The sequence below is a fragment of the Parasteatoda tepidariorum genome, chromosome 8 (genome assembly GCF_982258835.1).
Source record: "Parasteatoda tepidariorum strain Cologne lab strain chromosome 8, Ptep-v5.0, whole genome shotgun sequence".
Classification (NCBI taxonomy): Eukaryota; Metazoa; Arthropoda; class Arachnida; order Araneae; family Theridiidae; genus Parasteatoda; species Parasteatoda tepidariorum.
In genome coordinates this window covers 89,072,950-89,097,183 of record NC_141762.1, presented here as the reverse complement: position 1 = coordinate 89,097,183, position 24,234 = coordinate 89,072,950, and the positions used below count along the sequence as shown (strand labels likewise).

The following is a 24,234-nucleotide window of genomic DNA, read 5'->3' as shown; positions in this document are numbered from 1 at the left end:
AGTGCGTAAAAACTAACACCCTAAGAAGCTTTTGATCTAACGATCAGATTTTCACGTTCTAAGATGCAGTCCTAAGGGTTCAAAGACCTAAACTAAAAGTTGCTTATGAAATTGTGCATTTTTAAGTTACTAAATCAGACACAAAATTATACTTAACTCCTAGAAAAGAGAAGACCTCAGCACGGGTTACCATAAACAAGAAATTTGATACTTTAGTGTTCCAAACGTAATCACAACTTTCGTAATCACCACCACTGTGCAGATTAGTTGCTCGAACGTAGTGACATTTTCTTATCTTTCATCCACTGTGCAGTTTATGTTCGTTACCAAATTGATCCATGCTGAGGTCTTCTTTCTTCTAGGGGGTATTGACTTAATCCAAATAAACATACATTTTTATCATTATTATTGAATTTGAAATCCTAACCCTAAAAATAGGAGAGGGCTGCCTAAATCTGAAAGATATAGGCTCAATATTTTAAACAGGACAGCGGTCGAAAATTTGGCTCCCTAAAAGCTAATTTCACTTTTATCTTATATTTATATAGCATATGATTATAAAACTTGTTTATCAAAAGATTATTCCATGCAAAACAGTTATAACTATTTAATATCTCTAATTATTACAACAGAGAGGTAAAAAAAAATGTGAACTCTAAGGTACCCAAATCTTTAGATAATTCTAATTTACGTAGCTTTAAATGACGAATTTTGAAAGGAATCAGTAGATTAATATCTGAGAAATAAAATTCAAAAAATAAAACTTCTTTGAGATGGTGGAATTATGAAAAACAAACTTACATGGGATTCAAACTTTAGACCACTGTAACTGTTGGAAACATATTTTCCAGATTGCAGCAATCTCAGTATATTTCGATGGTCAAGAATTCAAATCCTTCTAAAAGAGATCAATCTCATTTTAAAAAAAATACGTTTTTGTATTTTACTCCCTAACTCAAAATATTTTGAGCACAAATGAATCAGCATTTAAGCCCTCGAACCATTAAAATGGAGTCCTCGAGCATAAAAATTCGATCATTAGATCAAAAGTTATTCAGAGAATTAACTTTTTTCCGCACAGTTCGACAAAAAAGATTTAAGTTGACTCTGACTTTAAGAACCTTGTAGTTGCACTTTGATGATTGGAGTTGTTAATAAGAGATACCGATTTACGTGATTTAATAAAATTTCCTATTTTAAAAAAATAGCTAACAAATAACGTTTATTATTTGGAAAAAAAATTATGAATATAAGAGAGCATGAAGATAAAAATTTTAAAATAATTTAAATTCTCGAAATAAAACACTAAAACTGTTTTAAGATTAATTCATGGAGAATATTTGAAAACACAGAAGGCTTTCGAACCCATAATAAAGAGCTTTAAAACAGGTGATAAAATTAAAATCCTTTAAATCTTTTTATATTATTCTTTCTATTCTATATTAAATTCATAAGCGCAAACCACTGCTGTTTTGGTACTCAACTTTTACGTTACATTGTGTTACATTTACGTTACATTATGTTACATTTACGTTACTTTAAGTTACGTTGCATTTTGTTCCGCTGAGCAAAATCTGTAGGACATAGAAAGTTGAAGTTAAGAAAAACGATAGAATAAAAAAATAACACTCCGTGAGAATTATTAATTGTTAAACTTGTAGTAAAAAATGCATGAGGGCCGATCTGTAGACGGTAAAAATACAACTTCAGAGTTGAAATTTGACAAACTGAAAGTAAGATTTTTTTTTTTTTAGAAATTCTTATTTGTTTGAAAATTATTACAATTTTAAGTTTTAATAATTCGCACTTTTTTTTTGTCAAGACTATGAGACTTAAAAACTTCAAATTACTGTGGTGTGTAGAAAAATGTACAGTATAATGGATTGAAAACAATTTTTATTCGACTATTAGACTTAAAACTGCTAAAGTTTAGTAAAAAATACCATGTCCGCCGTTCTGCTGTCAACTAAAATACAACTATGGAGTCAAAATTTGACATTCTGAAAGAGATATTTTATATTTTTGAACTTAATTAAAGTTTTTTTTAAAGTTATTGCAATTTTAATGTGCTTTTCCTGTACCTTTTTTCTCAGTTTTTTTGCTTTTTTTGCTATGTATCCATTTTTATCGAAAAAAAAAATTTTTTCACTCTCGATATATATTTATTTTAAAAGTTCAAGTTGAATATTGTTGTCAAATGTAGCAAAAAAAGTAAAATAAAAGAATGATAAATTTATTGCCAGATCTAAATCTTAACATGTACGTAATATTTTGAAATATTAAAAAAACTTTATACGAGAAAAATGGAAAACGTTCCATATTTCAACTGTTATAATTTTCGTGAACGAGCAAAATTATTCTTCGATATCGAGAAAAATTCAAAATTATTCTTAATTATTTCTTCTCATTCAGTCACACAGTCTGTATTCTTTAGATTAATTTTTTTTCCAAGTCCAAATGATAATTTTTCTAATCCAGTCCGCATCACTACGATTTACTTATTGATAAAATGTTCTTACATAAGAGTATTATATTTGTAAATTTTTTTAACAAAATGTGAAATTTTGTGTGGAAAATATTCACTTTTAAGAAGGAAAAAAAACAATGATGAATGCGAAGTAATTACCGGGTTGGCAAGCGTAGCCTCCCCGTTTAATTTAAAAATTGAAGACCTGCATCATTCTAATATAATTATATTCCAAAAATAACAATGGGGGCAAAGGAACAACAAAGAACACAGACGATGAAAAAAAATTATAATTAAGTAAACACATGCAATACGCCATTGTAGAATGGCGAAAGGCCACCATCAAATGCGACCAATTAGTTACTTCCTTTGAAATATCAAGTTGGGACATTGCCTTGTGGGCAATTTCTATAGCCTTTTCTGCCCGTGAGAAAAACTGCAAACACTGCGTTTGTTTCAATAAAGTTTGCAAATAAAACAAAAATTAGAAGGTCTTTGGAATAACAAAGTAGTTCAAAGCTGTTGCCACAGACTGTATATAAAAGATGAGCTTAATCTATTTTATCAAAAATCGTCTGTTTTTTGCATAGTGTTAAACTTCGTATCGTTTGGAAACATTTGTGCAAAGAAATGAGTTATCAAAAAATGTTTAAGTATCTGTTTTTTGCCTCAGTTTGGATTTATTCCGTGCATGCTGGTAAGTCCATTATTTTGTTTTTACCTTACAATTGCCGAAATGAAAGAAAAATAATTCTGCAGTTAAAATAGCTTTAATTAAAATCATTTTCTTTTAATTATCTACACAATCAAATTGCCTAATCTAGACAATTTACTAGCCTATGGTGTTTGCGCTGCATATGGAGAGCGCTCCTAAGTTGGAAGAACCGTTCATGTTTGTTATTCCAAGTTTAAAATGTGACATTTTTGACCTCAAAAGATGTATCTCGTTCTGGCTGCCCAGTTGAGCTTGAGACAATTTAAGTTTAATTGAATATTAATTAACATGATTAAGAGACTAGTCCAGACAATCTAGACTAGACAATTAAATTGTCTAATCTAGTCAATTTAACTGTCTAGTCTATGGCGTTTGTGCTGCGAATGGGGAAAGCACCAAAGTTGGAAGAACCGTTCATGTTTGGTATTCCTAGTTTAAAAATGAAAATTTTTGACCTCAAAGATGTAACGGGCTCTGACTGTCAAGTTGAACTTGAAACAATTTAAGTTTAATTAAATATTCATTAACATGATTAAGAGACTAGTGTAGATAATCTATACTAGACAGTTAAATTGTCTTGTGTAGACAATTTAATTGTCAAATCTATGGCGTTTGTGCTGCGTATGGAGAAAGCGCCAAAGCTGCAAGAACCGTTCATGTTTGGTATTCCTAGTTGAAAAATGAAAATTTTTGACCTCAAAGATGTAACGGGCTCTGACTGTCAAGTTGAACTTGAAACAATTTAAGTTTAATTAAATATTCATTAACATGATTAAGAGACTAGTGTAGATAATCTATACTAGACAGTTAAATTGTTTTGTGTAGACAATTTAATTGTCAAATCTATGGCGTTTGTGCTGCGTATGGAGAAAGCACCAAAGCTGGAAGAACCGTTCATGTTTGGTATTCCTAGTTTAAAAATGAAAATTTTTGACCTCAAAGATGTAACGGGCTCTGACTGTCAAGTTGAACTTGAAACAATTTAAGTTTAATTAAATATTCATTAACATGATTAAGAGACTAGTGTAGATAATCTATACTAGACAGTTAAATTGTCTTGTGTAGACAATTTAATTGTCAAATTTATGGCGTTTGTGCTGCGTATGGAGAAAGCACCAAAGCTGGAAGAACCGTTCATGTTTGGTATTCCTAGTTTAAAAATGAAAATTTTTGACCTCAAAGATGTAACGGGCTCTGACTGTCAAGTTGAACTTGAAACAATTTAAGTTTAATTAAATATTCATTAACATGATTAAGAGACTAGTGTAGATAATCTATACTAGACAGTTAAATTGTCTTGTGTAGACAATTTAATTGTCAAATCTATGGCGTTTGTGCTGCGTATGGAGAAAGCGCCAAAGCTGCAAGAACCGTTCATGTTTGGTATTCCTAGTTGAAAAATGAAAATTTTTGACCTCAAAGATGTAACGGGCTCTGACTGTCAAGTTGAACTTGAAACAATTTAAGTTTAATTAAATATTCATTAACATGATTAAGAGACTAGTGTAGATAATCTATACTAGACAGTTAAATTGTCTTGTGTAGACAATTTAATTGTCAAATCTATGGCGTTTGTGCTGCGTATGGAGAAAGCACCAAAGCTGGAAGAACCGTTCATGTTTGGTATTCCTAGTTTAAAAATGAAAATTTTTGACCTCAAAGATGTAACGGGCTCTGACTGTCAAGTTGAACTTGAAACAATTTAAGTTTAATTAAATATTCATTAACATGATTAAGAGACTAGTGTAGATAATCTATACTAGACAGTTAAATTGTCTTGTGTAGACAATTTAATTGTCAAATCTATGGCGTTTGTGCTGCGTATGGAGAAAGCGCCAAAGCTGCAAGAACCGTTCATGTTTGGTATTCCTAGTTGAAAAATGAAAATTTTTGACCTCAAAGATGTAACGGGCTCTGACTGTCAAGTTGAACTTGAAACAATTTAAGTTTAATTAAATATTCATTAACATGATTAAGAGACTAGTGTAGATAATCTATACTAGACAGTTAAATTGTCTTGTGTAGACAATTTAATTGTCAAATCTATGGCGTTTGTGCTGCGTATGGAGAAAGCACCAAAGCTGGAAGAACCGTTCATGTTTGGTATTCCTAGTTTAAAAATGAAAATTTTTGACCTCAAAGATGTAACGGGCTCTGACTGTCAAGTTGAACTTGAAACAATTTAAGTTTAATTAAATATTCATTAACATGATTAAGAGACTAGTGTAGATAATCTATACTAGACAGTTAAATTGTCTTGTGTAGACAATTTAATTGTCAAATCTATGGCGTTTGTGCTGCGTATGGAGAAAGTGCCAAAGCTGCAAGAACCGTTCATGTTTGGTATTCCTAGTTGAAAAATGAAAATTTTTGACCTCAAAGATGTAACGGGCTCTGACTGTCAAGTTGAACTTGAAACAATTTAAGTTTAATTAAATATTCATTAACATGATTAAGAGACTAGTGTAGATAATCCATACTAGACAGTTAAATTGTCTTGTGTAGACAATTTAATTGTCAAATCTATGGCGTTTGTGCTGCGTATGGAGAAAGCACCAAAGCTGGAAGAACCGTTCATGTTTGGTATTCCTAGTTTAAAAATGAAAATTTTTGACCTCAAAGATGTAACGGGCTCTGACTGTCAAGTTGAACTTGAAACAATTTAAGTTTAATTAAATATTCATTAACATGATTAAGAGACTAGTGTAGATAATCTATACTGGACAGTTAAATTGTCTTGTGTAGACAATTTAATTGTCAAATCTATGGCGTTTGTGCTGCGTATGGAGAAAGCACCAAAGCTGGAAGAACCGTTCATGTTTGGTATTCCTAGTTTAAAAATGAAAATTTTTGACCTCAAAGATGTAACGGGCTCTGACTGTCAAGTTGAACTTGAAACAATTTAAGTTTAATTAAATATTCATTAACATGATTAAGAGACTAGTGTAGATAATCTATACTAGACAGTTAAATTGTCTTGTGTAGACAATTTAATTGTCAAATCTATGGCGTTTGTGCTGCGTATGGAGAAAGCGCCAAAGCTGCAAGAACCGTTCATGTTTGGTATTCCTAGTTGAAAAATGAAAATTTTTGACCTCAAAGATGTAACGAACTCTGGCTGTCAAGTTGAACTTGAAACAATTTAAGTTTAATTAAATATTCATTAACTTGACTAATAGACTAGTCTAGATAATCTATACTAGACAATTAAATTGTCTAGTCTAGACAATTTAATTATCCAATCTATGGCGTTTGTGCTGCGTATGGAGAGAGCGCCAAAGCTGGAAAAACCGTTCATGATTGGTATTCCCAGTTGAAAAATAGAAATTTATGAAATTTATGAAAAAATAGACGTTCTGGCTGCCCAGTTGAGCTTGATGAAGAGCGATTAACCAACTTTTGCATAAAAATTTCGCTTCTAACAGCAAGAAAGCTGGCAGAGAAAGCAGTGGGCTCCCCACTTTGAACTTTAAATAAAATTTATAATAAACGATAAGAAATTAATTGCCAACATAACACAACAAAGCTAGTAAATTGTAGTTTATAAAATCAAATGCTTGTTAAACTGCCGCCTCAATCGAAAAATCTACATAAGCGACAAAAAATTTAAAATTGAGATTTTCTATATATTTGTCATCTTTGTATAGTAAACAACATATTGCAAAAATAAGTAAATAGATACATTTAAATAAATTTTGTTTTATCAGTTTTTTGAAATTATTATTTTAGTGTTTAGCAATAGAAAGAAAATAGTTGTCTAGCCAATTTTTCTCAGAATCGATTGTGAAGCGTTGTTTTTTCACTTGCACGGCAGTACAGAAAATTGCAGCAACAAAAGTGCTAATATTTTTTTTAAATCTATTTTACGTGGCGTTTCAAACTCCGTTTGTCGTTATATTTCCGATATTTAATCTTCAAAAACTCCGCAATTCTTTAAACCATGTTATTATGACACACAAAATTTGAATTTGAGTTGTTCACGGCGATTCTATAGTCACATAATTCTATAAAAACAAAAAGGCATGTTCTAATTTTAAAAATAATATAAAAGAAAGCGAACTCATTTTTTGAACCATTATAATTAAAAACAAAAATTATCCGTGAGATAATATTGAAGTTGATTAGCTGCATCTATCCAAAGAAAGTTGCCCATAACGATTACATAACCAAATAAAAGTTCATTTTTGAAAAGTTTTATAGATTTTAAATAGCAAATAAAACAGTTTTTGCTTTCTGTTAAAGATATCAGGAATATAGTTCTTTCAAAACAAAACGACATGTTTTAATTTTAAAAATAATTTATAAGAAGGCGGACTGTTTCTCTCATACATTAATTTTTTTAACATTAATTAATTTTAATTTTTTTGTAATTAAAGACAGTAATTTTCCGAACGAAAATATTGATGTTTCAACTGTTAATCCTTAGGATATTATAAAATGATATCTATTATATTATGAATAAAAAAAATCACTTTTAAACGAATGACTATTTTTGAAATTATAAAAATATTATACATTCTTTTCTTTCTTTTTGAACCACTATTTTCTCAAATTTCAAAAGGGCATCAAAATTCAAGACTGCAATAATATATTTTAAATCCACAAAATAGAAGCAACAGCTTTATTTTTAAAAAGTCATTTTAAATACTTAGTAAAAATACTTAACCGGAAAAAATACTTAACCTGAAAAATAAAATATTTCTCTATATACTAGATATCATGTACGACAAAAACTAATTAAACATTTAAAAAATTTTACGCAGTTTATTTAGTTTTTTTTAATTTAAAAAATAAATAAAGTATGACCTATCGCAGATTTTTTAAAATTTTTTTAGTGTTGGGACCCCATAATATTTGCGAACATTTTGCGGGACCCCATAAGCTTTGCGCAAATACAGCACACGCGTGGGTGAGATGCTTCACTTGTACGGTAATATACTATTGCAGTTTTGGGTCATTAACTTTAAGACATAGAACAATGTGAAAAATTTAAATGAGTAGCAAACTTAGAAGCTGAACTTAAATACGAAAATAAAAATTAATTCAAACATTAACTACAGTCTGTTTTAGTGGTCGGAAAAAACTACATTATTTTTGCAGTTTACTCCATATACAACTACTTTGTTACAAATCTAGTCAATTACAACTACTTTTTTTTAAATGTAGTGACAACAAACTACTTTGGAATTGTAGTGACTACTTCGCTGCTTTAAGAAACCAAACTTTGCTGTAGAAATTAATTTACACCTGTATAATTTACACTGCTGGAGATTTTAATTTACACATTATGTTCAAAATGGTTTTATGTTCAAAAAAATTGGCTTTTATTAAACATGAAGAATTATTTAAGAAGAATTATTCATGTTGACAGGAACCATTCTGTTCTTCTAAAACAGGAGTTTCCAACTTACACGAAGCCGGGGGCCGCAATTAAAAATACCAGTCAAATGGCGGGCCGCAACTTTATCAAAATTTTATATAGGACTCTTTTATGCTTGAAGGAACATTAAATATTACTGTCAAACTTTTATCAAGTTGTACAAAACAAAAGTATTGAATTGCAAATCAAAATACGAAGTAGATTTTTACTTGAGAAATAAATTTTTTTTGCACCGTTGGTATGTTAAATTTCACAGAAACGAAGAAATTAGGGTTTTTTTAACGAAAGAAAAGTATTTTAAACCCATATGAATTTTTTACGAAAATTATCCGCAAGAAAAATGGCAACTAATCTATTTTAGTACGAGGGCCACAAAAAAGACTTCCCGGATGTGGCTCGCGGGCCACCAGTTGGAAACCACTGTTCTAAAACATTTCTTTCGAATTTGTTCATCAAGTCTTCAACTTTTTATCACCTTCTTGACAGCGCATATTTAATTTAAGAGATGCTAGGAAATTATTAAATACTTGCAATTTCGTTGTAATTGTTCAATGCTCTTTTATTTCCTCTAAGACATTAAGTACATCGAAAACATGTTTCCTTCCTTTGAAATAACATCACTGTCTTACGAGTGTGCATTCGCAAGTAAAAGTATAACCAAAGTGATCAATTATCTATTATTATGGCTAGTTATCTATTATTACTAATTATCTATTATTATCTACTATTATGGCTAGTTTAAATATTAGTCATACGTGACCATCAATACGCAATTCTTGTCAACTCAGTGTCACAGGGGCATTTGAAATTGCGTCCTTTGACAAGACTCGAGAAGATTTGTACCCATCAAATTCGAAAAAATAGTTCTGATCAATTCGAAAAATCAAATTCGAGAAATAATCCTGGTCAGATACTAAACTAACGTAAAAAGTAGTTGACAGGAATCTCTGCAAACTACTACTTTTTGTATCGCACTATCACTGCGCTACTTTTTTTAACAAAAAAAAAAAAAAAAATAGCACACTACACTACAGACTACGAAAAGAAAGTAGGGACTACAGTAGTTTCACTATTTGTAGTGTGCTACTTCCGACCATTGGTCTGTTCCACGGGCAAAACTTTTCATCGTAAATTCTCTTTCACCTCTATAAGTAATTTAAAATTATTTAAATATTCAAAAGAATCATAGTTTTAAATATTCGAAAGAAATTTTCTAAATATCAAAATGAAAATAAATTACGAGAGGATGTTGTTGTCGTAGGCTATTAGGGCAAGGTTTGTTCTTGTTGTCCAGTGACGCCATCTACGGCCAAGAATTCGACTTTTGCCACACGCATACGTCATATCCGTTTATAGGGCGGACCCATTCACGTATCCATTCATTCATTCACAGATCGTAATTGTGACCTGAACCAGAGAACGATCAATCCTCAATTCAGTACCCCAGATGTATAATTTGTTGTGGTAACATGGAGGACTTTGTGACCCGACAGATTTAACGTGCACCTGTCACCATTTATTACACAGAGGCTCTTCGACCGGCTGGATTCGAACTCCCGATCTCACGAACGCGAGTCCAGCTCCCTGCCAACCAGACTATACCGCCCTATTATGAGAGAATTACTTAGGATTATGCAATGGAAGTCCTCTTCCAATAATTTATTTGAATTTTTATATCTTTAATTTTTTTTCAGCAATTTAATCTTCATGGCTTATCTAGGTTTGCCTGAACTCAATTTTTCTGTATTTTAAATTTTGAATTAGTTACGGAGTTGAAATAGAATTTGCAATGAGAAGTTTCTCCCGCTGTATGGCGTCCTCTTTAAGTGTAGCCACCAGGATGGTCGCGACTGAAAAAATCCACTTACTTCTAACAGCGCATATGTGAGGATAGGAATGTGAGGATTTAATAATATGCCTATTCATTTTTAATTAAACTATTAAATATTGATATAATAGTCGACACAGCAGAACAAAGCTCTTCCTCAATATACTTTAGATTTGATCGACACTTTAATTTGATGATGGTTAAAGATGAAAGTGTCCTCTCCCACAAATATCTTCATCTACTTTCAGATACGTTGTATAAAAATATTTGGTAATTGTAAAATTATCATAATAATTTAAAGAACTACCGAAATCGTTAAATTTTCTGGAGACTCCTGCACTATCATTTTAACATTATCGAGACATCTTTTATTTACTGCTGCCATCTATTGGCAATTATTGTATCAAAAACCTCTAATTTTTATCTGCTTTTTCAGTTCGAAATACGTGATTCAAGTAAATTTTTAGATTAACAAGTTACATCAATTTTTAAATTATGAGAATATTTACTATCAATAAATGCAGGCTGTTAATATTTCCAAATTGTGGATTTTCTGTCCTTTTTAATCTTTCTATAAATGATCCATGGAATCAAAATGTCGCATAATAATGTTTTAAAGCTGAAACGTTATGCATATTTTTTAATTATCTACTTTAATTGATAATTATGATAATAATAATAGTAGTAGTTTCATATAACTCAACGTCGCTATAATTACAGATTATTCAATCTTCACCTTAGAATTTGCTTTTCACGATTCAAGAAAGTTGTTTTGAAATGAAATTTTAATGTAATACAAAATAATGAAAGTTGCAGCGATTCAAACAATAACTTAAGTTTATAATTATATGTAAGATAAACGTTATACATTCCTAACATGCAGAATATTAAAAACAATACATATATCAAAAATTATATTTTTCATCATATTTTTACTGCTGCCATCTGTTGCCGAATGCTGTAATTTTAGTGTTCGAATTTTATCATTAATTTATGAGAACAAACTTTTTTGGAAAACACTTAAATATCTAGCGAACAATAAAACAGTATTTTCGAAATAAATCTACTAAATGTTTTAGCTATTATAAAAGGCAGTATCGAAAAAAATTGGTCTGAATTGCAATGAAAAAAAAAAATCCTTAAATCAAACTCTTTGAAAATTGAAGCCATAGCAAACATGGACCTTCCGGGAAAGTCAAAGGGATGCACTTGCAAGTAAATAAAAAATAAATTCTTTTATATGTTTATAATTTGTTATTTTAAATAATTATAAACTCTTCTCACGAGCCATGGAATATCTTCGATTCGTTTAACTTAGAGCAAACCCTGCCTTTTTAATTTGATGCTAAAAATAAAATTTTTTTTGTTAACGTGCAGATACAACCAAAAAAAAAAAAAAAAAAAAAAACTGTGGAACAAGAAATTTAAAAATTAAAGAATGTTCTCTTTCTTTTTTATATATTAAACTGAAAAAAATTATTATTTTGTGTTTTAAAAGTGAAACTCTGTTAAAATAAACAAAATTATTGTTTGTTAATTTGTTTGCTAAATTTTCAAAAAAATATTTGCATTAATAACTGCAATAAATTAATTTTTTCTTACATTTTGATTTATCTTGTCTTTACGGTGAATGTATAATTTTAATGAGGATATTAATTATTTTCAGAACTACTGTTTTAGGTTATTTAAAGCATCACATATATATATATATATATATATATATATATATATATATATATATATATATATATATATATATATATATATATATATATATATATATATATATATATATATATATATATATATATATATATATATATATATATATATATATATATATATATATATATATATATATATATATATTTTTTTTTTTTTTTTTTTTTTTTTTTTTTTTTTTTTAAGGAATATAATGTTGCGAATGATTTAATTTTACATCATTTCAAACAGACTGGGGAAATCTAAGCCTTTGATGACATTTTACAAAACAGGCGATTACACAACCAGATACCTGGTCCCAAAAAATGACCGACGATCTGCCTAGGATATAAATTATTCTTCTCACCAAATTTAAAAGTTAGTCACAAAATTTGCTAAGAGCTGAGCCTGCTGACTGAATCAATTATAAAACAATGTTTTCTACCTCATGACAGACCATTTCAATTAAAATATTGCACGGGCGTCCGTCGATTTTCTCTTCAAGCTGCACCACGTTGTTTTTGAAAATGGGGGCTATTTAGAAAACATAGTTTTAATGACTTTCTCGTTTAACTAGGCTTACAAATTATGAAACTAACTTAAAGGGAACAAATTTCTTGTTTCCAAAACAAAACAAAACAAGTTGTACATTTCTACCCTTCCCTGTTTTTTTTTTTTTTTTTTTTTTAAATTGAATTTTCAAATCATCGGTAATTTCTAGAAGCACCAGTAGAGTATCAGCTAAATTATTTCATTAATTCGATAGCAAGAGTCTAAAACAATTACAAAAACATGGTTTTGAGATATGGGAGCATAAGGTTTGAAAGTTAATGCAGGTGGCCCTTCTAGAACATTCCTGACTGATTAGGACCTAACGATTAATAATAAGGGAGAAAACTTGGAAATCTAATTCTTCAAATGTTATCATAAACTTCAGAATAAGGTAATAAAAAAATCAATTGTTTAGCGTTACACCAAAACTATTTATCCCACTAATTATTATCGTTTTACTTTTATTATAAATTACAAAATTATAATTTTGTAAAATTAAAATAATTAATTTTACTAGAGTAAATAAATGCAATAAATAAATTATATTTTTAATGATCAATAACCGATTTGCTTATAAGATTGAATAATTCATGTTTTAGCGAGTCGTTGCCAAATTATTCGCCAAGTTATTAATGATTTCTGGGCCACTATGTAGACAAATTTTGACAATAATTATTATACAGCATAAAATTTTGGTAATTTAGATTTTTTTAAAAATACCGGTTGAAATGCGCTCGAACAGCCAGTCCATTATAGGGAGATGCCTCTAACGGCGTACAGTGACTTTTTCGACACTAGAATGGTCATAGATCACAATTCTTATGATGTGTCCTACACCCTTTTCAAGTTCAAAAACACCATGTAGAATGTTACAAAAAACTGGTTTGACAAGTATTTAATTTTCATAGCTTAAAACAATGGGAACCAACGCTTCGCGTAAAATAATAATTCCGAAACAAATTAAAATATTTAAAAATAATAATTACATATTTCAGTTTTTAGTTCACATAAGCATTTAGTTTTAACAGTTATTGTCGCAAGTAAAGATACAATAACTTCGAGACATAAAATAGAATTAAAACTTTATCTAGACTTAAAATTTTAATGTATACTTTAGTAGAAATTCGAAAGGCAAAGCAAACATGCAAACCATTCAAAAGAATTGAGTCACGTAAGATTAAATACTATGATTGGTTTGTTATTGCAAGTTTTCCTCTCTTTTATTGACGTAAGCATATTTTTTTCTTTCTAATTTAAAAAATAATTTCAAAATGTTTTTTTTTTACTTAAAATGAAATGAGTTATAAGGAAATTTTTCAAAAGAACATTTGTTTAGGACCAAATATAAAACTTTTTTATGAAAATTCAAAGGAATAAATTTGAGGAAAAATTGTATTTGAAATCTTTAGCCTCGTGCAATCTGGTTCATGCTATTAGTCAAAATAAAACAAAACTATCAAACAATTTTGGAACAATCTATTTTTGATAAATTTTATAACAATAAAAATTTTGGGGAGAGACAGTGAACAGGGGGCAGAGGCCACTGGTTATTTTAAAAATGCATAAGACTTACTTTAATATCTTTGAAGAATTATATTAAGGGTCTATAAATAAACTTTATTAATCTATTTCCTGTGAAAATAATAGTGGTGTTTCAATTGTTTCATTTGAACATGCTTCAAAATACTGAATACACTTTTTAAAAATAATTTTTTAGATATTTAGGTAGGTTATTTTTTAAGCAATTGAAAACAAAAAATTTGTGTTGATTCTTGCCCATAAACAAAATTTTAAAAAAAAATTCTAAAAATTTTACTCTGAATTAAATTTAAATATAATGGTCAGATGTGTGTTATTCTCACACATTTTGAAAGAACTGATATTATTGTTTTTCTTTTATTTCAGCTCCGATTGAGTCAGATGAACCTGTAATTTTAGAAGACAGCAACATTGAATCTTGCTTAAAACAAGGTTTACCGGACAAGGTAAATAAAACTCATTTCGAATTCTCATTTTCTGGCTTTGTAACCCAAAATTAGGCAACTCTAATTATTTTATTGGCATAACATATCTTGACTGACTCTATAAACGATTTCTTTAATGAATTTATTTCGAAACATCTTTAGATTCAATTCGGTTCGAAAACTCAAGCGAAAGTTCTTTTTTTATTTGGTACAATACGACGTATTCTACTGGTACTTACACGTCATTATTCTTTGCGTACAAACGTTCTTATTGGATAGGACTAAATACTGTTACTAAACAAGGGAAAGTATTTTTTTTTTTTTTTTTGCAAAAATATTGCTCAAGTAAAAGATTTTTATTGAATAGCTATTATTCTTGTTAGAACTTAGTAATTGGTTTGAAAGAATAAAAATAACTTTAAGACAATATAATTCTTTTGAAGTAATTAATTTGAAAAAGTTCTGGTAAAAGAATTATTATTTGGGGTAAAGAAACTAAATTATTACGGAGTATTAAGTAGGATTTGTCATCAGAAAAAAAAGAGAGGTGATTATCTTAATAATAAAGAAATAATAAATTTAATGATTATATGTTAAGCATAATAATGTTAACAATGCTATTTCTATTTCACATAATTTATTCAACAAAGATGCTAATTTAATAAACACAAATTACTGTTTAATAACGTTGATTCGCGCTTGAAATTGTGGAAAAATTAGAAGGGTGTGAAATGTCAGCATGTTTTGAATGCTTGGAAGTAGGCACCATTGACTGGTCAGACGTGAATTTAAAAAAAATAAAACCAGAGATTTAACGACATAAGTTCCTCGCCAACTCTCTAAAGCACTTGGAAATGCAACCTGCCTTGATTTACATGTGTTGGTTACCACCGTTTACTCTAGTTTAGTTTCTCACCGTCATAATTTTTCCATTTTTCATTTAAAACTTCATTTTTTTTGTATTTCAAATTTGTTTTGTTTTCCTCATTTAAGTCTAACGAGTCTGAAGAATAGGTGGCTATTTTTTGAGCGCTCCAAACATTTCGACTTTTTACACCTTTATTATTTCTGAAGCAGATGATGTTTTACCTACCGTGCAATTGAAAAATTAACTTAAACGACAAAAAAAACTCAAAATTTAGGTTTTTATGTATTTGGCATCTTTGTATGCACTCTATATTGCAAGAAAATTCTTTTCAAAAATAAATTTCGTTTTACCAATTTTTTGGCGTTCTATTTTAGCGCTCATAGCATGAGCAATTGAAAGGAAATTGTTGTCAAACCACTTTCCTCGCAATCAATTGTGAAGCGCTTATAGTTTGTCTACGGTAAGAACTCCCCCCTCCACAAAGTCTGAGACCGTCTGCTGCTATGGAAACAAAAATAGCACATTTCAGGGAGAGAAGCTTCTCTTCACTCTACGGCTAACACAATAGAAAGAAGAAAAAGATCCCCTTTCTCTCGCCGAGCCAAGCCTAAACCTGCCCTAGACAGTGACCCTACATGAAATAGTTATATCTCGTTACCATAGTCACCGCCACGAGTCCAGACAAAGTGCTGAGAAGTTCTTACTTTAGGCAAACTATACGTTGTTTTCTCAATTTCAACTCAGTTTACATATTCAAATATATCTTTCCGCTTAAGTTTCTTGAACTTATTCGTTTAGGGTTAATTTGTGTTCATTGTTTCAGATGAAAGAGGTATTCGTTTAGTGTTAATTTGTGTTCATTGTTTCAGATGAAAGAGGCATTCGTTTAGTGTTAATTTGTGTTCATTGTTTCAGATGAAAGAGACATATGACATCTGTGCAGCTCAAAATCCAGATGTTGAAATGGTAAACGACAACGAGGTAAACCTTCTTCATTTTGCTTCTGTTCGTTTAAAAATAAAAATACTCATTAAAATCATTAAAATAGGAGGATTTAATATGATCTGAAGATTCATTTTTGATGACATGAAGATTAATTTTTCTTTAACTATGTCTGGTTATTAAATATTTTCATAAATGTTAAATAAGAATTTTGTTTTAGTCGAAAATCTGACAATTTTGCAACAAAAAATGGCAGTATTTATTAAAAGTTAACAAAATTGTAAACAGTTTAACTATATTTATTAAAAAAAGAAAAGAGAAAAAGAAATTGGGTGTTATATTGGCTCAGTTTACATCATTGAGAGTCGAAAATCACTCAGTGGAACGTATTATAAAGAAAAAAATAGTTTTAGGCTCTTAATAGAAATTTTTTCAACTTTTTGAACTAATTCCTGTCACTAAAGGAAATTCTAACTGTAGTTTGAAATTATTACTGCGAACTAAATTTCAACTCAATTATTGCCAGAGTTTAAAATTTAGATCTGCCCAGAAAGCATGTAACCTTACGACAACCTTGTGTTGGAATTATCTTCCTATTGTCACGAAAATGTTGGTGCTAAAAACCTTTTTTCAATAAAGCAAAAATCTTGCAGTTTCAAACCTTTCATCCTAAAAGGATTAAAAATTATTTTTTAAAGCTTTTTTTGAAAAGTATTAACACTTCGGTCCATAATGACGTCACACTAGTGATAAGATCAAATTGCATTGGCCATTAAAATTTCACGACAAGGTGGATTTTAGCTGAGCATACAAGACTTTGCGAAAAGAAACCTTATAATTACCTAGATTAAAGGTTATTTTCAAATTGAGATTAGCTTTATTGAAGGATTTTTTCACGCTTGAAAACCCTAAGCAACCTCAATTTAAGGTTTTTATATAGAAGGATAGTTTTCCAAGATTTTGGGTTAGGGTAATGTGCGCAGAATAGAGCAGCTCTCGTTTTAAGGTTAGAAGGTTTACACGTAAACCGCATTATAAACATTTTTAGGTTTACATTGAAAGGTTTTTGCTGAGTTATGAGCTTTATTGAAGGATTTTTTCACGCTTGAAAACCCTAAGCAACCTCAATTTAAGGTTTTTATATAGAAGGTAGTTTTCCAAGATTTTGGGTTAGGGTAATGTGCGCAGAATAGAGCAGATCTCGTTTTAAGGTTAGAAGGTTTACACGTAAACCGCATTATAAACATTTTTAGGTTTACATTGAAAGGTTTTTGCTGAGTTATGAGCTTTATTGAAGGATTTTTTCACGCTTGAAAACCCTAAGCATCCTCAATTTAAGGTTTTTATATAGAAGGTAGTTTTCCAAGATTTTGGGTTAGGGTAATGTGCGCAGAATAGAGCAGATCTCGTTTTAAGGTTAGAAGGTTTACACGTAAACCGCATTATAAACATTTTTAGGTTTACATTGAAAGGTTTTTGCTGAGTTATGAGCTTTATTGAAGGATTTTTTCACGCTTGAAAACCCTAAGCAACCTCAATTTAAGGTTTTTATATAGAAGGTAGTTTTCCAAGATTTTGGGTTAGGGTAATGTGCGCAGAATAGAGCAGATCTCGTTTTAAGGTTAGAAGGTTTACACGTAAACCGCATTATAAACATTTTTAGGTTTACATTGAAAGGTTTTTGCTGAGTTATGAGCTTTATTGAAGGATTTTTTCACGCTTGAAAACCCTAAGCAACCTCAATTTAAGGTTTTTATATAGAAGGTAGTTTTCCAAGATTTTGGGTTAGGGTAATGTGCGCAGAATAGAGCAGATCTCGTTTTAAGGTTAGAAGGTTTACACGTAAACCGCATTATAAACATTTTTAGGTTTACATTGAAAGGTTTTTGCTGAGTTATGAGCTTTATTGAAGGATTTTTTCACGCTTGAAAACCCTAAGCAACCTCAATTTAAGGTTTTTATATAGAAGGTAGTTTTCCAAGATTTTGGGTTAGGGTAATGTGCGCAGAATAGAGCAGATCTCGTTTTAAGGTTAGAAGGTTTACACGTAAACCGCATTATAAACATTTTTAGGTTTACATTGAAAGGTTTTTGCTGAGTTATGAGCTTTATTGAAGGATTTTTTCACGCTTGAAAACCCTAAGAAACCTCAATTTAAGGTTTTTATATAGAAGGTAGTTTTCCAAGATTTTGGGTTAGGGTAATGTGCGCAGAATAGAGCAGATCTCGTTTTAAGGTTAGAAGGTTTACACGTAAACCGCATTATAAACATTTTTAGGTTTACATTGAAAGGTTTTTGCTGAGTTATGAGCTTTATTGAAGGATTTTTTCACGCTTGAAAACCCTAAGCAACCTCAATTTAAGGTTTTTATATAGAAGGTAGTTTTCCAAGATTTTGGGTTAGGGTAATGTGCGCAGAATAGAGCAGATCTCGTTTTAAGGTTAGAAGGTTTACACGTAAACCGCATTATAAACATTTTTAGGTTTACATTGAAAGGTTTTTGCTGAGTTATGAGCTTTATTGAAGGATTTTTTCACGCTTGAAAACCCTAAGCAACCTCAATTTAAGGTTTTTATATAGAAGGTAGTTTTCCAAGATTTTGGGTTAGGGTAATGTGCGCAGAATAGAGCAGATCTCGTTTTAAGGTTAGAAGGTTTACACGTAAACCGCATTATAAACATTTTTAGGTTTACATTGAAAGGTTTTTGCTGAGTTATGAGCTTTATTGAAGGATTTTTTCACGCTTGAAAACCCTAAGCAACCTCAATTTAAGGTTTTTATATAGAAGGTAGTTTTCCAAGATTTTGGGTTAGGGTAATGTGCGCAGAATAGAGCAGATCTCGTTTTAAGGTTAGAAGGTTTACACGTAAACCGCATTATAAACATTTTTAGGTTTACATTGAAAGGTTTTTGCTGAGTTATGAGCTTTATTGAAGGATTTTTTCACGCTTGAAAACCCTAAGCAACCTCAATTTAAGGTTTTTATATAGAAGGTAGTTTTCCAAGATTTTGGGTTAGGGTAATGTGCGCAGAATAGAGCAGATCTCGTTTTAAGGTTAGAAGGTTTACACGTAAACCGCATTATAAACATTTTTAGGTTTACATTGAAAGGTTTTTGCTGAGTTATGAGCTTTATTGAAGGATTTTTTCACGCTTGAAAACCCTAAGCAACCTCAATTTAAGGTTTTTATATAGAAGGTAGTTTTCCAAGATTTTGGGTTAGGGTAATGTGCGCAGAATAGAGCAGATCTCGTTTTAAGGTTAGAAGGTTTACACGTAAACCGCATTATAAACATTTTTAGGTTTACATTGAAAGGTTTTTGCTGAGTTATGAGCTTTATTGAAGGATTTTTTCACGCTTGAAAACCCTAAGCAACCTCAATTTAAGGTTTTTATATAGAAGGTAGTTTTCCAAGATTTTGGGTTAGGGTAATGTGCGCAGAATAGAGCAGATCTCGTTTTAAGGTTAGAAGGTTTACACGTAAACCGCATTATAAACATTTTTAGGTTTACATTGAAAGGTTTTTGCTGAGTTATGAGCTTTATTGAAGGATTTTTTCACGCTTGAAAACCCTAAGCAACCTCAATTTAAGGTTTTTATATAGAAGGTAGTTTTCCAAGATTTTGGGTTAGGGTAATGTGCGCAGAATAGAGCAGATCTCGTTTTAAGGTTAGAAGGTTTACACGTAAACCGCATTATAAACATTTTTAGGTTTACATTGAAAGGTTTTTGCTGAGTTATGAGCTTTATTGAAGGATTTTTTCACGCTTGAAAACCCTAAGCAACCTCAATTTAAGGTTTTTATATAGAAGGTAGTTTTCCAAGATTTTGGGTTAGGGTAATGTGCGCAGAATAGAGCAGATCTCGTTTTAAGGTTAGAAGGTTTACACGTAAACCGCATTATAAACATTTTTAGGTTTACATTGAAAGGTTTTTGCTGAGTTATGAGCTTTATTGAAGGATTTTTTCACGCTTGAAAACCCTAAGCATCCTCAATTTAAGGTTTTTATATAGAAGGTAGTTTTCCAAGATTTTGGGTTAGGGTAATGTGCGCAGAATAGAGCAGATCTCGTTTTAAGGTTAGAAGGTTTACACGTAAACCGCATTATAAACATTTTTAGGTTTACATTGAAAGGTTTTTGCTGAGTTATGAGCTTTATTGAAGGATTTTTTCACGCTTGAAAACCCTAAGCAACCTCAATTTAAGGTTTTTATATAGAAGGTAGTTTTCCAAGATTTTGGGTTAGGGTAATGTGCGCAGAATAGAGCAGATCTCGTTTTAAGGTTAGAAGGTTTACACGTAAACCGCATTATAAACATTTTTAGGTTTACATTGAAAGGTTTTTGCTGAGTTATGAGCTTTATTGAAGGATTTTTTCACGCTTGAAAACCCTAAGCAACCTCAATTTAAGGTTTTTATATAGAAGGTAGTTTTCCAAGATTTTGGGTTAGGGTAATGTGCGCAGAATAGAGCAGATCTCGTTTTAAGGTTAGAAGGTTTACACGTAAACCGCATTATAAACATTTTTAGGTTTACATTGAAAGGTTTTTGCTGAGTTATGAGCTTTATTGAAGGATTTTTTCACGCTTGAAAACCCTAAGCAACCTCAATTTAAGGTTTTTATATAGAAGGTAGTTTTCCAAGATTTTGGGTTAGGGTAATGTGCGCAGAATAGAGCAGATCTCGTTTTAAGGTTAGAAGGTTTACACGTAAACCGCATTATAAACATTTTTAGGTTTACATTGAAAGGTTTTTGCTGAGTTATGAGCTTTATTGAAGGATTTTTTCACGCTTGAAAACCCTAAGCAACCTCAATTTAAGGTTTTTATATAGAAGGTAGTTTTCCAAGATTTTGGGTTAGGGTAATGTGCGCAGAATAGAGCAGATCTCGTTTTAAGGTTAGAAGGTTTACACGTAAACCGCATTATAAACATTTTTAGGTTTACATTGAAAGGTTTTTGCTGAGTTATGAGCTTTATTGAAGGATTTTTTCACGCTTGAAAACCCTAAGCAACCTCAATTTAAGGTTTTTATATAGAAGGTAGTTTTCCAAGATTTTGGGTTAGGGTAATGTGCGCAGAATAGAGCAGATCTCGTTTTAAGGTTAGAAGGTTTACACGTAAACCGCATTATAAACATTTTTAGGTTTACATTGAAAGGTTTTTGCTGAGTTATGAGCTTTATTGAAGGATTTTTTCACGCTTGAAAACCCTAAGCAACCTCAATTTAAGGTTTTTATATAGAAGGTAGTTTTCCAAGATTTTGGGTTAGGGTAATGTGCGCAGAATAGAGCAGATCTCGTTTTAAGGTTAGAAGGTTTACACGTAAACCGCATTATAAACATTTTTAGGTTTACATTGAAAGGTTTTTGCTGAGTTATGAGCTTTATTGAAGGATTTTTTCACGCTTGAAAACCCTAAGCAACCTCAATTTAAGGTTTTTATATAGAAGGTAGTTTTCCAAGATTTTGGGTTAGGGTAATGTGCGCAGAATAGAGCAGATCTCGTTTTAAGGTTAGAAGGTTTACACGTAAACCGCATTATAAACATTTTTAGGTTTACATTGAAAGGTTTTTGCTGAGTTATGAGCTTTATTGAAGGATTTTTTCACGCTTGAAAACCCTAAGCAACCTCAATTTAAGGTTTTTATATAGAAGGTAGTTTTCCAAGATTTTGGGTTAGGGTAATGTGCGCAGAATAGAGCAGATCTCGTTTTAAGGTTAGAAGGTTTACACGTAAACCGCATTATAAACATTTTTAGGTTTACATTGAAAGGTTTTTGCTGAGTTATGAGCTTTAGTGAAGGATTTTTTCACGCTTGAAAACCCTAAGCAACCTCAATTTAAGGTTTTTATATAGAAGGTAGTTTTCCAAGATTTTGGGTTAGGGTAATGTGCGCAGAATAGAGCAGATCTCGTTTTAAGGTTAGAAGGTTTACACGTAAACCGCATTATAAACATTTTTAGGTTTACATTGAAAGGTTTTTGCTGAGTTATGAGCTTTATTGAAGGATTTTTTCACGCTTGAAAACCCTAAGCAACCTCAATTTAAGGTTTTTATATAGAAGGTAGTTTTCCAAGATTTTGGGTTAGGGTAATGTGCGCAGAATAGAGCAGATCTCGTTTTAAGGTTAGAAGGTTTACACGTAAACCGCATTATAAACATTTTTAAGTTTACATTGAAAGGTTTTTGCTGAGTTATGAGCTTTATTGAAGGATTTTTTCACGCTTGAAAACCCTAAGCAACCTCAATTTAAGGTTTTTATATAGAAGGTAGTTTTCCAAGATTTTGGGTTAGGGTAATGTGCGCAGAATAGAGCAGATCTCGTTTTAAGGTTAGAAGGTTTACACGTAAACCGCATTATAAACATTTTTAGGTTTACATTGAAAGGTTTTTGCTGAGTTATGAGCTTTATTGAAGGATTTTTTCACGCTTGAAAACCCTAAGCAACCTCAATTTAAGGTTTTTATATAGAAGGTAGTTTTCCAAGATTTTGGGTTAGGGTAATGTGCGCAGAATAGAGCAGATCTCGTTTTAAGGTTAGAAGGTTTACACGTAAACCGCATTATAAACATTTTTAGGTTTACATTGAAAGGTTTTTGCTGAGTTATGAGCTTTATTGAAGGATTTTTTCACGCTTGAAAACCCTAAGCAACCTCAATTTAAGGTTTTTATATAGAAGGTAGTTTTCCAAGATTTTGGGTTAGGGTAATGTGCGCAGAATAGAGCAGATCTCGTTTTAAGGTTAGAAGGTTTACACGTAAACCGCATTATAAACATTTTTAGGTTTACTTTAAAAGGTTTTTACTGAGAGAAAATAAACCTTATTTTGCTATCTGGACTGTGTTCTGCTACCACTTATCAAAAACTGCTCTGCGGGGTGCTCGGCTTCCTATAGCTGGAAAATTATCTCAGGAATGCATGAAAATGAAACGGTGGGATGCATTATTTTTAGATAAAATAAAACAACAAAATATTACTCAGAAGTCAAAATGAATGCCTCAATTTAATACATATAGGTACTTTTCCGTTAGCCCGGGCGCAAGCGAAAAGTTGCCAAATAATGTAGAGTTCCGCCAAATTTCTTACAATTATACGGAGAATGTTAGTTTGGGGCCACGTGCTGTATTCTTTGAATTTATTGAAAACAAAGCAACGAGGAGTAAACGATCCGTTTGAGCAAATTCTCAAGGACATCACCGTATTCTGTGAAAACCAATTATTATAAGCATTCTTTTTGGATAAAACTGTTTTGTTTAGAATTCATTAATATTTGCTTATAGTTGAACTTGTTTTGCTTACACTTAATAAATATTTGTTCATAGTTGAACATTTTCGACTTTTATTCTACTGACTGTTTTGTCGTTCGCATCGCTTGGTGACTTGGATCACTCTTTATTCACAATTGGCAACATTTGACGCCAGGCTAACGGAAAGTACCTAAATATACTATACAACATGTAATAAATGTATTCCTCTAAAATGTACATACATGCAGAGGTAATGCAAACAAGTTTTGAATCACCGGCAATGAAAGATGCAAACAGGCAGAAAAACTACGCATTCTATCCTGCACAATAAACTCTCTTTTATTTTGTGGCAAATAATTTACTTTTGCATTGGCCAGCATGGTCCCCAGATCTCACCCTTTCGGGGTTTTTTCTTTCTGTGCTCATAAAAATACACATGTATGTGCTTTCGGGTCCATTGATTTGAAATCGCCGGCATCGATGCAGATATGATGTTTAAAAAAATTATTATAAGATTGACAAAAAGTTACATAATTACTGATTACATAAGTTTGACAAAGATTAT

The 24,234-nt window shown here is 30.8% G+C and overlaps 1 protein-coding gene across 1 annotated transcript in view; it reads left to right on the top strand.

Annotated features, from left to right (window-relative positions):
* The first annotated feature begins 3,005 nt into the window (after window positions 1-3,005).
* LOC107454052 (uncharacterized) overlaps window positions 3,006-24,234 on the top strand; it is a 32,031-nt gene continuing 10,802 nt past the window's right edge. The window contains exons 1-3 of the mRNA XM_043050362.3: window positions 3,006-3,164; window positions 14,549-14,628; window positions 16,391-16,456. Coding sequence (XP_042906296.2) covers window positions 3,098-3,164; window positions 14,549-14,628; window positions 16,391-16,456 — 213 coding nt within the window. The 5' untranslated portion in view covers window positions 3,006-3,097. The remainder of the gene's footprint in view (window positions 3,165-14,548; window positions 14,629-16,390; window positions 16,457-24,234) is intronic.